This window comes from Amborella trichopoda, chromosome 9 (genome assembly GCF_054954075.1).
Source record: "Amborella trichopoda isolate Santa Cruz 75 chromosome 9, AtrichopodaSantaCruz75HAP2 v2.0, whole genome shotgun sequence".
In the NCBI taxonomy this organism is placed as follows: Eukaryota; Viridiplantae; Streptophyta; class Magnoliopsida; order Amborellales; family Amborellaceae; genus Amborella; species Amborella trichopoda.
Window position 1 is genome coordinate 10,380,139 of NC_142344.1, and position 12,344 is coordinate 10,392,482.

General features: G+C 35.8%; 1 protein-coding gene across 2 annotated transcripts in view; it reads left to right on the plus strand.

Moving 5' to 3' along the window:
- The first annotated feature begins 3,211 nt into the window (after nt 1-3,211).
- LOC18424255 (kinesin-like protein KIN-7D, mitochondrial) overlaps nt 3,212-12,344 on the plus strand; it is a 48,543-nt gene continuing 39,410 nt past the window's right edge. For both annotated transcript variants that reach the window (XM_011630643.3, XM_020661520.2), the window contains exons 1-3: nt 3,212-3,601; nt 3,749-3,846; nt 6,536-6,625. In XM_011630643.3, the coding sequence (XP_011628945.2) occupies nt 3,249-3,601; nt 3,749-3,846; nt 6,536-6,625 (541 nt within the window). In that variant the 5' untranslated portion in view covers nt 3,212-3,248. The remainder of the gene's footprint in view (nt 3,602-3,748; nt 3,847-6,535; nt 6,626-12,344) is intronic.

The window sequence follows — 12,344 nt, forward strand, 5'->3', positions numbered from 1 at the left end:
TCGTGAGCCCACGGCTATAAACATCGCACCTCAAAACCTTAGCAGGAACTCATCCGGCACACCAAAACAACGTAATAGAGTGTAATTTTCTGTTATTGAGTATGGAATTTTGACCTCCCAGCTTTAGTAATGCCAGGATATAGCGGATCAATGAACTTCAGCATGGATCAGGACACGATGCCTGGATGCTAGAAGTAGGATAAATAAAATGCAGAGAATGTTAAATAATGGGTTTGTCGTGTTTGGTTTTGATAAATTTCTCAATAAATGAGAAGGGCCAAACCGGAGAGAGAAGTGAGAGGCCAAGAAAACAGAAAGAGAGAGAAGAGGGGCCCTTGCACGGCGTGACAAAGGGGCTGACAGTCACATCTGGAAAGTGAAATTCGAAAGAGAGTTGGTAGAGGCGCCACATGCCATAAGGTTCTGCCTCCAATCAAAAAGTCATATGAAAACCACAAAAATCCACCTTACCATTACACGCTCTCATGTCATTGCTATCGATATGCAAAAAAAAAAAAAAAAAATATAAAAGAAAAAATAATGTTTGTTGATTATCTACTGATCTCTATAATATCGAATGGTTACGTTAGAGGAGTAGACAGAGAGGGAGTTTTGACTCTTGGATTATAGATTGATGTAATGAATTTTTTACTATTTATAAAAAAAAAAAAAAAAATTTAAAAAATTTTAAAAATCGATGATCAAAATTGAAACTGGCCTATCCGTATAAAAAATCAAACGGAATGATTTGGATTCCATAAAGTGTTGAGAATCGGTCTATTTCCCTATAAATTGATCGATTCCAGCCAGTTCGTACCGTATCCGGCCTTGTCCACTCAGTCGTTCATTGAGTACAGATGGCTCTCTTTACACCAATGGGGGAAGAAAGAGACAACACTTCCACAAAAGGGTAAGTACACAAAAGTTCAATGGACCATGGTGTATGGTATTTTAATGTACAGTGAAGGTTGGTCCGAGATTAATTGAACTGTGTGCCACATTGTCCTTTACCACTGGCACAATTAATTAATCCCAACCTTTACTCAGGGGAAACATATGGTGGATATAAGTTGGAGTTGGCAATACAACCACGGCCTTTTTTGCTACAGTATACTTTTTGCCCTTAAGATAATAGTAAATTCTGACACGGCAGGAGTATAAATGCTGAAATCAAATACGACCCTTTCCCCCCCATATTCCTATCTTGACTTAATTTTATTTTACTTAATAATCACGTACTTTGTCTATCTATCTATAGTGACATCACCTTCTAAAATATTATATTTTGAATGTGAAACACAGCCGACATTATCCCCAAAACCAGCCAAATTATCAAACTGTATGTTATCTACCTATTTCCAAACGAATTAAAATCTCACAAGCGATTGAAAAAGAAATCATAATTCTGAATAATTGGTCTTGGTCCCCTACCCAGAAAAAAAAGAAAGAAAGAAAGACAAAACCCTAAGAGAAATGGACAACAAAACTAAAATTTTAGGGGGGCCAATTGCACGCACCCAAGATTTTAGTAATTACACACCCACTACATCCGGCATATAATTAGGGATTTGGAACGGTTGGCAAGAAGACAGTCCCGGCCCAATTTGCCTGGCCTTCAAAGAGTGGGCCAGGCCTACACGAGGGCCTTTTCCGTCCCGTTTAGGCCTAGCTCATGCCGGCCCTATTAGGATCGGGGCTGGTTGTGTTCAGCCTGTTGCTAACAGGATATTTAGATGTTAATTTGTACGGACTGAGTGAGATTAATGATAAAAGAGACAGTTAAACTAAAACAAATTGGTAAATAGCAAACTTTAAAAGAAGTGGGTGGTATTTTCATCATTTCACATGAAAATCGTTACTAAGCTAACTTTAAGGAAAATTGTTTCATGCGGGTTGGACGGCATTTCTACAATATGCTGTCCAAAGGTATAAAACATCCATCTTAATGATAGATACAAATAGGTGGTCCATCTAAAAATAAGTGTAACAAACAGTCCAAATGTTTTCTTAATATAATTATTATTTATAGTTTTCATTTTTTTTTTTTCACATCTATGATCTTCATATTGAAGATTATATATTCTCTAAAATTTAAGATCAAATTATATTTTATAAATATATTTATTCTACATTTTAAAAATATGCAGGCTGGCGTCCTATCCTTAATTGAGCTAGGGGTCCAAATGCTTTTCATCGCGAGCGGAAATAGTAATGCATATGTATTTTTAAAATGACCCATTGTACTCAAATCTCAACCACTTTTAGTAGAAGGGAAAAGTTTATGTAAGGTGGGAACCTTGAAATGTAGAATCACAGATGCACCTCAAAAATCTATGGGAAATGATGTTTTAATGTTGAAAAAACCTTATAATCGATAATCTCGACGTTGAGATATATGAATATGAAAAAAAAACGTTTTTGAGTCCCGAAAATAATGTATCTTGCAACACATTATTTACACTGTCTATTTTCAAGATTTTCATACATTTATAGATCTACTTGATTTTAACCATTTTTAAAATTTTAAATTTTTTAATTAGGTATGAAAATAGATTTTAAAATAATACTAAATTTTTTTTATAACAAAATGATAAAATTTTAATGTGGGCCTTAATTGGATTGCTTAAGGTTGCAACCTTATAGAAACCGCATCCTATGTAGAATGCTAAATATATGGGTGGAAAATCTGTATCGCCGCCCGTATTTCTTCTTTTATTTGAAAATGCTAAGCCGCTATGTATTTTCCCGCTCAATCTTTCGTTAACTTCAATGAAAGGAGGCGTAGATTCCTTGTTTAAAACTTAAACTTCCCTAAAACGCTCCTCGGTTTGGTATGTTGTCCACGTCATCATCTGGAATGGCCACATCATCAAGAGAGTTAGAGAGAGAGAAGAAGAGGTAGAGAGAGGGGGAGGCGGAGGGGAGGAAGGAGAGATAGAGAGAAGACTGTAATGTTTCAGTCCCCTATATATTCTCCTAAACACACGTTTGTCTGAGACTCCATTCGTCTCTTTTCTGCAACTACTTTGTCTTCTCTGCTTTTGCCCCTCTTTATCTTTTACTCCAATTCTTACATTGCAAGCATGGATCCTTGGCCTCTAGCCATCATTCTTTAGCTCTGGACTATTGTTGTGGCTTCCACATTGTTCGCTTTGTTCCTCCATCTCTTTCTTTCTCCTCCCTCCATCCCTTTCTTTCTCTCTGTGGAGCTTTCCCTTTCATGTACAGGGTGTGATTTTAGGGCATCAATGGCGGCTTCTTCCTCTCGTGGGCGGAGCAGCTCGCCTTACAATTACAGGAAGCCCTCGTTTTCTCAATCTTACTCTTCTTCTTCCTCGTCTTCCTCTCTCTTCAACGGAAGACACGTTCCTCGCTCTTATTCTTCCTCAGCTTCTTCACACATTTACAATGGCAGTGTTCCTAGATCCATGACCCCTAGTAAGGCTCGATTTGATGTACCTGGTACAATGAGCTTGCAGTTTCATCAAAGGAGCAACTATTCACCCGATCTCGCTGCTTCTGATCCTTTTCTTGGAGATTCATTGGAGTCTCAGGGACCTGGAGAGAGCATCTCAGTCACAGTTCGATTCAGGCCTCTAAAGTATGCGTCCATCTGGTTTCATTTTGATAGATCTTTGTTCTGTTGATTTCCATGTCATTTTTGTTCAATTTATTCATGAGAATTGAGCTTGAATTGGAGATTGACATTTTGCAAAATGTTGTCCACAATTTGTTCTTTTGGATACAGTGAGCGAGAGTATCAGCATGGGGATGAGATTGCTTGGTACGCAGATGGTGATAAATTAGTGAGGAATGAGTATAATCCAGCGACTGTATATGCATTTGGTACGACTCTTCAATTCATGAGTTTTTATTTTATTGCAAAGGGGAAACCGTAACACATTGTCTATTTGTTTTTCACGCGTTGTTGATTTAGTGGGTGAATATTGAAATCTGGTCATCTGCAGTGTTTATTATTTCGATGAATAAGATCTGACCCTTTTGAACTCAAGTAACTTATAACTGGTGTGAGTGCTGATTCATTTGAAATTAACCTATAATTGACAGTAATCTTGTATAGACTAACATCAGTAAGGAATATTTTGCCATAAGGCACAAATTGTTTTCTTTTAAAATGATGCTTTACCCTTGGAATTTATGTAATTTGTAGCATTTTGATATTTGGTTTATTTCACTTGAATGCCAAGATTTTTATATAATCCGAGCAACTGGGTCATTAGGAATTTATTTCTTAGATTTATTATATTCAATCTGTCATATTATATTCATTCTGTCACAGTTTCAAAATCCATTATTGAGGAAGCATGCCATGCTGTAGACTGCTACACGCGACCACAGAATGCTTAATTTTCATTATTTTTTGACCATAAATTTCTATTCATTCTTTTTATTTGAAGGCTATGCTTGTTTTCTCATATTAGATAGTGGCATTGCCATCCATGAACATAAGTGACCAAAAGCCACGAGGTGGTATTGTAAACCTTCATGGCAAAAATGTGTTTTAAATTCTTGAATTAAAATTTAACTCTACTGGTTTTATGTTGAAAAATACTGCTCATCAGCAAGACCTTTGAGCTTCTACACCATCTATGGAGAAATAGTGCTGTGCATAAGGTTAAGAAGTTGTTAAAGCATTGGGATCCTTGACCCATGAGCCTGACAAATGTTGAGTTGTTTCTTATGAGCTGGAAATATGATTCAGATGACAATCCTTTACAATACTTAGGGATCTAATCAAACTTTAGAGAATAGGAATTGATTCGGAATTTGGATTGTTCTCATCTCTTTTAAACTTACCTTTAACGAATTTTTTCACAAAATTTACAATCAGCACATAATTTGCCTTTAATCGGACATTCTGATCCGTGATTTCTTCTATGAGAAGTCTTTAATTGGTGATAACTGATGTGGACAAGCTAGAAATAACCATGGGTATTGTCTTGCTTGATAAACTGCAAATGTTGTATCAAATATCCAGTAGACGCAATTTTCATGAGTTCAGTAGAAAGGAATATGCAAGCTTGAAATTTTATCAAATGATTATTATTGTGGTTGGAGCAATGCTGCATATATACTTTGACGTTGATGACATCTCTGTATTTGAGGCTTTGGAAATATCTGTAAACTCACCATCAACAAAATGTTACATCTTTTCCGTAGCCACCTTGGATTATAAAACCATACACTAAAAAGGTCACATCCTGAATATCATACAAATGCATCGAGTTAGGGCCAGTACGCTAGTGGCTGCAAAATATGTTTCCACTATGTTCGAGTCATACAATGGCATGTGGTGAACCATTGATCGTGTTGTTTCAATCTGTCATCTTTAGAAGCCTCACATCATCGACAAACTCTCTGTAAATTGTGACTGAGAAGTAAAATGAAATCAGGGCCTTTTGTTGGATTATGTGTGAGCTTTTTAAGCTAAAATAAATTGCTCTAATAGGATGGCAATTAATTTCATTATGCTTGATTCTTTCACGGGGAGCTTAACTTGGCATAGCTCAATACCCCTTGTGTTATCTTGATGAAATTGTGCCGAAAATAATTTGTTAATGTTGAATTCACCCAACCTTACTAACTTACTAGTTAATACACAGAAGGCATTGTTTACGCATTATTCATCTTCAACAACGAAATTCAATGTATATGATATGCTGCTTCCTACCCTTCTACCAGAAAGCAACAAAATGAAAACATTCCGGGGATATTTATTAAAGTGGCTTTGAAACATGCCATATTGGAGTAAGCCTAGGCTTGAATTCCATGAATTCCAAGCAGCCTCACAGGCACCACCTAGCACTTTTAGTACGCTATTGCATGCTTATGATATTTGGGATTTTGAGCACATTTATTATCTTAATTTGCAGAGTTGCAGTTTCATTATTATTTTTTGTCACCTTGCCTTATAGTGTTCCTTAATTAAAAGAAGCACTTGAAGATTAATACAATACCGACGATAATGCATATTCTATTGATGGAAGTCTGTGCTTCTAGTGGAATTTTCTCATCCTTTGATCTGTCTTGTTTGAAAACATGGGGATCAATGGGCTTTAATTCACATTTCCCTTAATTTTTGGGCATAAATTTTGTTGTGCATTTTATCATGCATAATTATTCAAGGGACTGTGGTTAATGTAAAATTTCCCCATGATGGCTTTTAGATAGCTCTGACTTGGCCAATTTTGTAAGTGATATCTGGGAAAAAATGTTGATTAAATGTCAATATGTTATTTCTAATTCAATTCCCTTTTATTTTATTTAGTTTAGATACTTAAGGATCATCATGGGCAAGAGATATTTGGCTTGGGGAAGTTCTCTTTTGATAATCAATTTTATAATTGCATGGTGCTAAATCTTTTTCTTCTTCCTTCTTCTTTTTGTGAGATCAATCATGCTAAGTTTTCCCTCTTATATTATATCAGTTAAGAGAAGGGCCATGCAGATGTACTTAACAGTTAAAAAATGAATGCAAACTACAATCCTTATGGATTGCCGTTTCCACCTGCAGATAGAGTGTTTGGACCGTCCACAACGTCACAAGTAGTGTATGACGTCGCTGCACGACATGTAGTCAAGGGTGCTATGGAGGGTGTGAATGGTATGGTATCTATTTTGTTTGTATTTGCGTTCCAATTCTGTTAGCTTTGCACTATCTACATATTTATAAAATAAATAACTTGCAAATAATCTCAAATTGTAACCTAGTGTGATATTTGGCAGAGTGGATTTCTTGTCATTTGATCTGAGATGAATTAAGCGACATATTAAAATTGATGTTTAGGTACTCAGTTTCTTCTAGTTGTCTAGCTGTCTTGTTAACTTCTAGATGGAGTGGCATGCTTAATATTTACAATTGATATTTAATATTTATGGAGGTTGTAACGATCGCATCCTAAATGATGAAGGCACTTAATAAGCACCCTTGCCTGCTTGATGGCCCTTAACATTAACTACACATACATACATTAGAACTTCTCTAGTAAATATTTGCCATTTGCTATGCCTACATTTACTATCTTTTGAAATATTGCCTTTCTATTTAACAATTAGGTTTCTCTATCTATATACAAAAATTATTATTTCTTTTGACTGAGAATTTTGGTTGCTAGATTATCATTCATTCTTTATAGTTGCTTTTGTTGCTCAGGTTTGCATAGCTAACCGTGTAGTGACAAGAACATTGTCGCACTATTCTACAACATAATTCTGTATAACTGTATGTTGTGCATGTGCACCACTTATGTAATGGTTATTGTGGACTGATATTTATGCCATTGTTGCCTTCTTTGGGCTCATCTGTATGCTGGAAAAGAAAATGTTCGTATTCATGTGTTCTTTACCTTATATAAGTAAGTCAAGCTTGAAAATTTGTGATAATGTTCCCTAATTTTGGTGGTACAACAAGTGCTATAATGTCTCAGATATTCAATATAATGAATTGATTATGGGAATAGACATGTTGAGCTATCTAGTTATCTTGATAGGGGTTTCTAGTATGGGCTCATTTTGTTGCTTTCTCTAGTTGACCACTGTTAAGATTGAAAGAGAAGAGAGAGTAATATTCAAGTGCATTATAAAGCACATACAAATGTCTTTTTCACTCTTTAGAATCATGGGGGACCTTTAGATATACATAAATCCCTATGAAAGTTACAATATAGATTGGGCAACATGCATAGGAGTCACAAGCCTTTTGCACAACTGTTACAGCATGAAATCACCCAAATATAGTAACTATTACAGCAGGAAATTCACTCAGATATGGTAGAATATTATACACATTATCAGCACATGCACATGCGAGTTTCCATAAAGTTACTAAACTCCTCCTCAAGGTGGAGTATATATATATATATATATATATATATATATATTTATCATAGATGCTTTGATTGCCTAAAGTGTCCTTTAGTCGAACTCGGTTAGAGGCCTTAGTTAGTGTGTCTGCCAATTGATTCTTTGAGTGAACAAATGTGAGTGCATATAGTCTTTGAAGCAACCTTTTCTCTAACGAAGTGATAGTTGACCTCAATATGCTTAGGTATTTCTTGAAATATAGGATTTGAGCAATATGAATTGTTGCTTGATTATCACAATGTAGATAAATAGGAACTGATACATTAACACCCATTTCTCAACGAAGAGAACAGAGCCAAATTATTTCACATGTTGCACTTTCAACTGCTCAATACTCGGGTTTTGCTAAAGATTAAGCTACAATGCTTTACTTCTTACTCTCCAGATGACTAAATTACAAATCCACTTCCATAAAGTGGCCATTGGTAGATTGTTGATCAAGAGATCACTTGGCTCAATCTGCATTGAGAAACCTTGCACGTCAAGGTGACTGTGATTGGTATAAAGTAGCAGTCTCCCTAGAGCAATTTTTAAATATCATAAAATGCGATAAACGACCTCCAAATGATACACGCATGGTGTGTGCATAAAATGACTTCCATGCTCACAACATATGCGATGTTTGGTTGTGTGACAATCTAATAAATATGTCTATCCACCAAGGTCTGATATACGGGTTACTTAGAAGCTCTCACTGTTGATCATACAAATTGTGATTAACCTCTATGGGAGATTTTGTTGGTTTAGCTCCAAGCATTTCTATTTCATTGAGGAGATCAGGTGTATTACTTCTTTTGAAACAAAACATTTCCTTGTTTTGATTTAGCCACCTATATTCTGAGGTACTATTTCAATGGACTAAGATCCTTGATGTTAAAAACAACCCCAAGAAATCTTTCATTATTTGAATCTTGTGATCATTATTCCGATGAGTTCTATATCATCCACATACACTATCAATAATATTAATATTGTGGTAGAACAAGAATCTCTTTACAAATACAGAATGATCATAAGCATTTCTCTGAAATATGAACTAACATATTGCCATACTAAATTTTTTGGATCAAGCCCGAGGTGATTGTTTTAGTGCATATATAGCTTTCCTCAACTTGCAGACCTTCCCTTTCTCCCCCTAAGCCCAAAACCCTGGTGGAAATTCCATATATACCGACTCTTGTAGACCTCCATGAAAGGCATTTTCTACATTGAATTGCTGGAGTAGCCATTTCTTGTTTATTGCAATGGAAAAAAGTAACCGTACTGATTTCAATTTTGCTACCGGAGAGAAATTCTCCTTATACTCAGCCCATATAATTGTGCAAACCCCTTCGCCACTAGATGAGCTCAATTGAACTATCTGGTTTGTGCTTCAGGGTATACAACTATAGACCCACTTCTATCCTGCCACATGTTCTTCTAGCTGGTCAATTACATCCCAAGTTCGCTGCTTCTCTAACGCAATCATTTCCTCAACCATATATGCTTTTCGCTGTGGATGAGCCATGCATGTTCAACTTTGGCGGGAATTGGAACTGAGGAAGTAGAGCAAAGGTATCGTGAATGGAAGGTAAAGCTGTAAAAGTGAAGCATAAGAGATAAACTTACTGATGAGATGAGAAGTGCAAATCCTTTTTCCTTTTTTTACGGCAGTATGTAAATTGTGTTGAGTAGTTATATGGGTCGAAGGAGAAGTACCTAATGAGTCAACTAGTTGGAAATATGATTATAGGGTGGAAGTACTCTTTTGATTACTGAAAATGTATGTACCATTGGAAGAGGAATAAGATTGTAGGGTGGCATAGTGCATATCAAATCTCTTTGGGAAGAAAAATAGGATATATTGTCAAAAAGGTAACATCCTTTGTGAAATAATTCCTTTTAGTTTTCGGATAGTAACACTTGTAGTCTTTCTGAGAGTTCGAGTAGCCTAGGAACATCAGATTTAGTAGATTGCGACCCTAATTTATTCCTGGCTGGCCCCAAGGTAATGCACAAAGCAGACACAACTAATGGTTTTTGGTGGAAGAGAAAAGAAAGTAAGTGCATGATGAAGAAGTTTGAAAGGTTACACAACATGTAGAAAAGTGTAGACGTTCTATTGATCATTAGGCTGCAGTAAGAATTACTTCATCCCAATATTTCTTAGGAATCTTCATTCCTATTAAAATGCCTCTCACCACTTCTAACAAGATTCTACTTTTCCGTTCTGCTACACCATTCTGTTGTGGTGTATAAGAACATGATATTTGAGTTTCTATACCATGTTCAAGAAAATAATTCTTTAGGCATTGTATAGGTGCTCCTATGCATTATTAGAACAAAATTTTTATATTTGGGTCTCAAACTGGGTTTGAACTAGTTTATGAAATATTTTAACTATTGGAGGTACTTCATCTTTAATTTTCATAAGATAGATCCAAGTATAACGAGAGTACTCATTGATGAATGAGATAATATAATGATATCCAAAAACACAAATAACTGGATCAGACCCCCATGCATGAGAATGAACAAGATTGAATCGCTTAGAACTTCTATTTCACTAGAAGAAAAAGAGGATCTAAAATGTCTAGACAATTGACAGGTCTCGCGTTGTAACTGAGGAGCATCCAAAGAAACAAACTTATCTGCGAACAATAATTTTAAAGATTTAAGATACATGTGGCCTAAGCGTGTGTGCCATAAGTGTACTTGCTCACTGTTAAAAGTCTTTTATCATTTTTGATCCAGGACCAAAGTGTTTTGTTTGGGCAGTTTTGTCGTTTCATATTTTTAATAATGTATTAGTTTGAGATGTGCGTGAGGTGAAAGGAGAACTCATGGCACTTCCTTCCCTTTCTCCCATCTCTCATATCGCTCTCTTCTCTCTCCTCTTCTTTCTCTTTTGTCTTCTTTTCTCTCTCTAGGTTTTCTGACTTGGTACGAAACAGATTTGAACTGATCTTCTCATCTTCCCCTTTGTTTTCATCTTCCCTTTTCCTTTCACCTTCCCCTTTCCTTTCAAACAGGAAAAAGTAATAAAGGAAAACCTAACCCCCATTGTTGCTGATCTCGTCAAGGGGTACCTAGTTTTCCTTTTTTTTTTTGTGTGTGCAGGGCCAATATGCCGGCCTGCAGGTTCTGTGGATGTTTGTGTCACTGAAGTGTCATCTCTTGGATGTGAAGAGCGGGGAGGAGTAGTTGCTGAAATGTCTTGAAGTGTGGGGCTGAAGTTGTAGTAGGCCCGTTGGGGTTCATTTGTTTGTTCTAGCATAGAGAAGAGAACTTTGTTCATTGATACCTAAATAACAAGTATCTTTATCCTTTTGAGGGGTTCCTAACATTGTAATGGACTTGTGTGAGTGACTGAAATTTGCCGATCTTGGTTGTCCTTTTTCTCCTTTATCTTGTATGCTCAAGGATAAGGAAATTAAACCTGGAATCGTCCTTAGTCTTTCTAACATTGTTGGGATGCAAATTGCCTTGGTAAAATTAAACGAGTTCAATTATGTTATATGGGCTCAATCTGTTAAAGTATCCCTTGGTGTTAGCGGGAAACTGAAATACTTGATTTAGAACAAGCTTAGTAAATATGACAAGATATGAAAAGTTGATGAGGGAGAATCACAAAATCATTACCTGGTTGTGGAGTAGTATGAAACCCCAAATAAGTGCCATTGTGATGTTTTTTGATACAACTAAAGAAATTTGGGGCACCTTAAAAGAAACATATTCATTAGATAAAAATATTTCTTGGGTATATGGGCCCTTTGTGAAAATGTTTCAATTGCAGCAAGGTAATAAGAATGAGTGAGTATTATTTAGGTGTGAGTAACCGGTCAGGTCGATCCACCAACCTGATGGGTCGGCCCGACTTGGGTTCGGGTTTGGGTCCTATTTCTGGACCGACGGGTCGGGATCGAGTCCAGAAGTAGGTCGGGTCCGAGTCTTGGTTGACACTACTTGGCCTGACCATGTTAGATGCACTATTTATGTTATTATAATAATATTGTATATATATAATCTATTATTAATTTATTATTTCATTTTATTTTGTATATGTTATATGGCATAATTTTTAATATAATGCACTATTATATAATATCTTATAGCTAGAAGCTCATAAGGAGTCTTAAGAAGAAGGTTGCTCTCTTCCGTTCGACTATTTATTTTCATTGTTGAGTGTTGGAGGCATAAGTGAGGGAGATTGAGTTATGAAAAATAAACTTTGCTTGACCGATAGGGTCTGGGTAAGGTCTGTGTCCACTTGACCTTGACCCAACCAACCTGAATATATTAATATAAATTGCACATAAATAATACTAATTATATTTTACAAATTATAAATATGTATATATATGTATATATATATATATATATATATATATATATATATATATATATATATATATATATATATTATTTATAAACCTGGACCGATCCAACCCGGTGGGTTTGGTTTTAAGCCTGATCTGGGC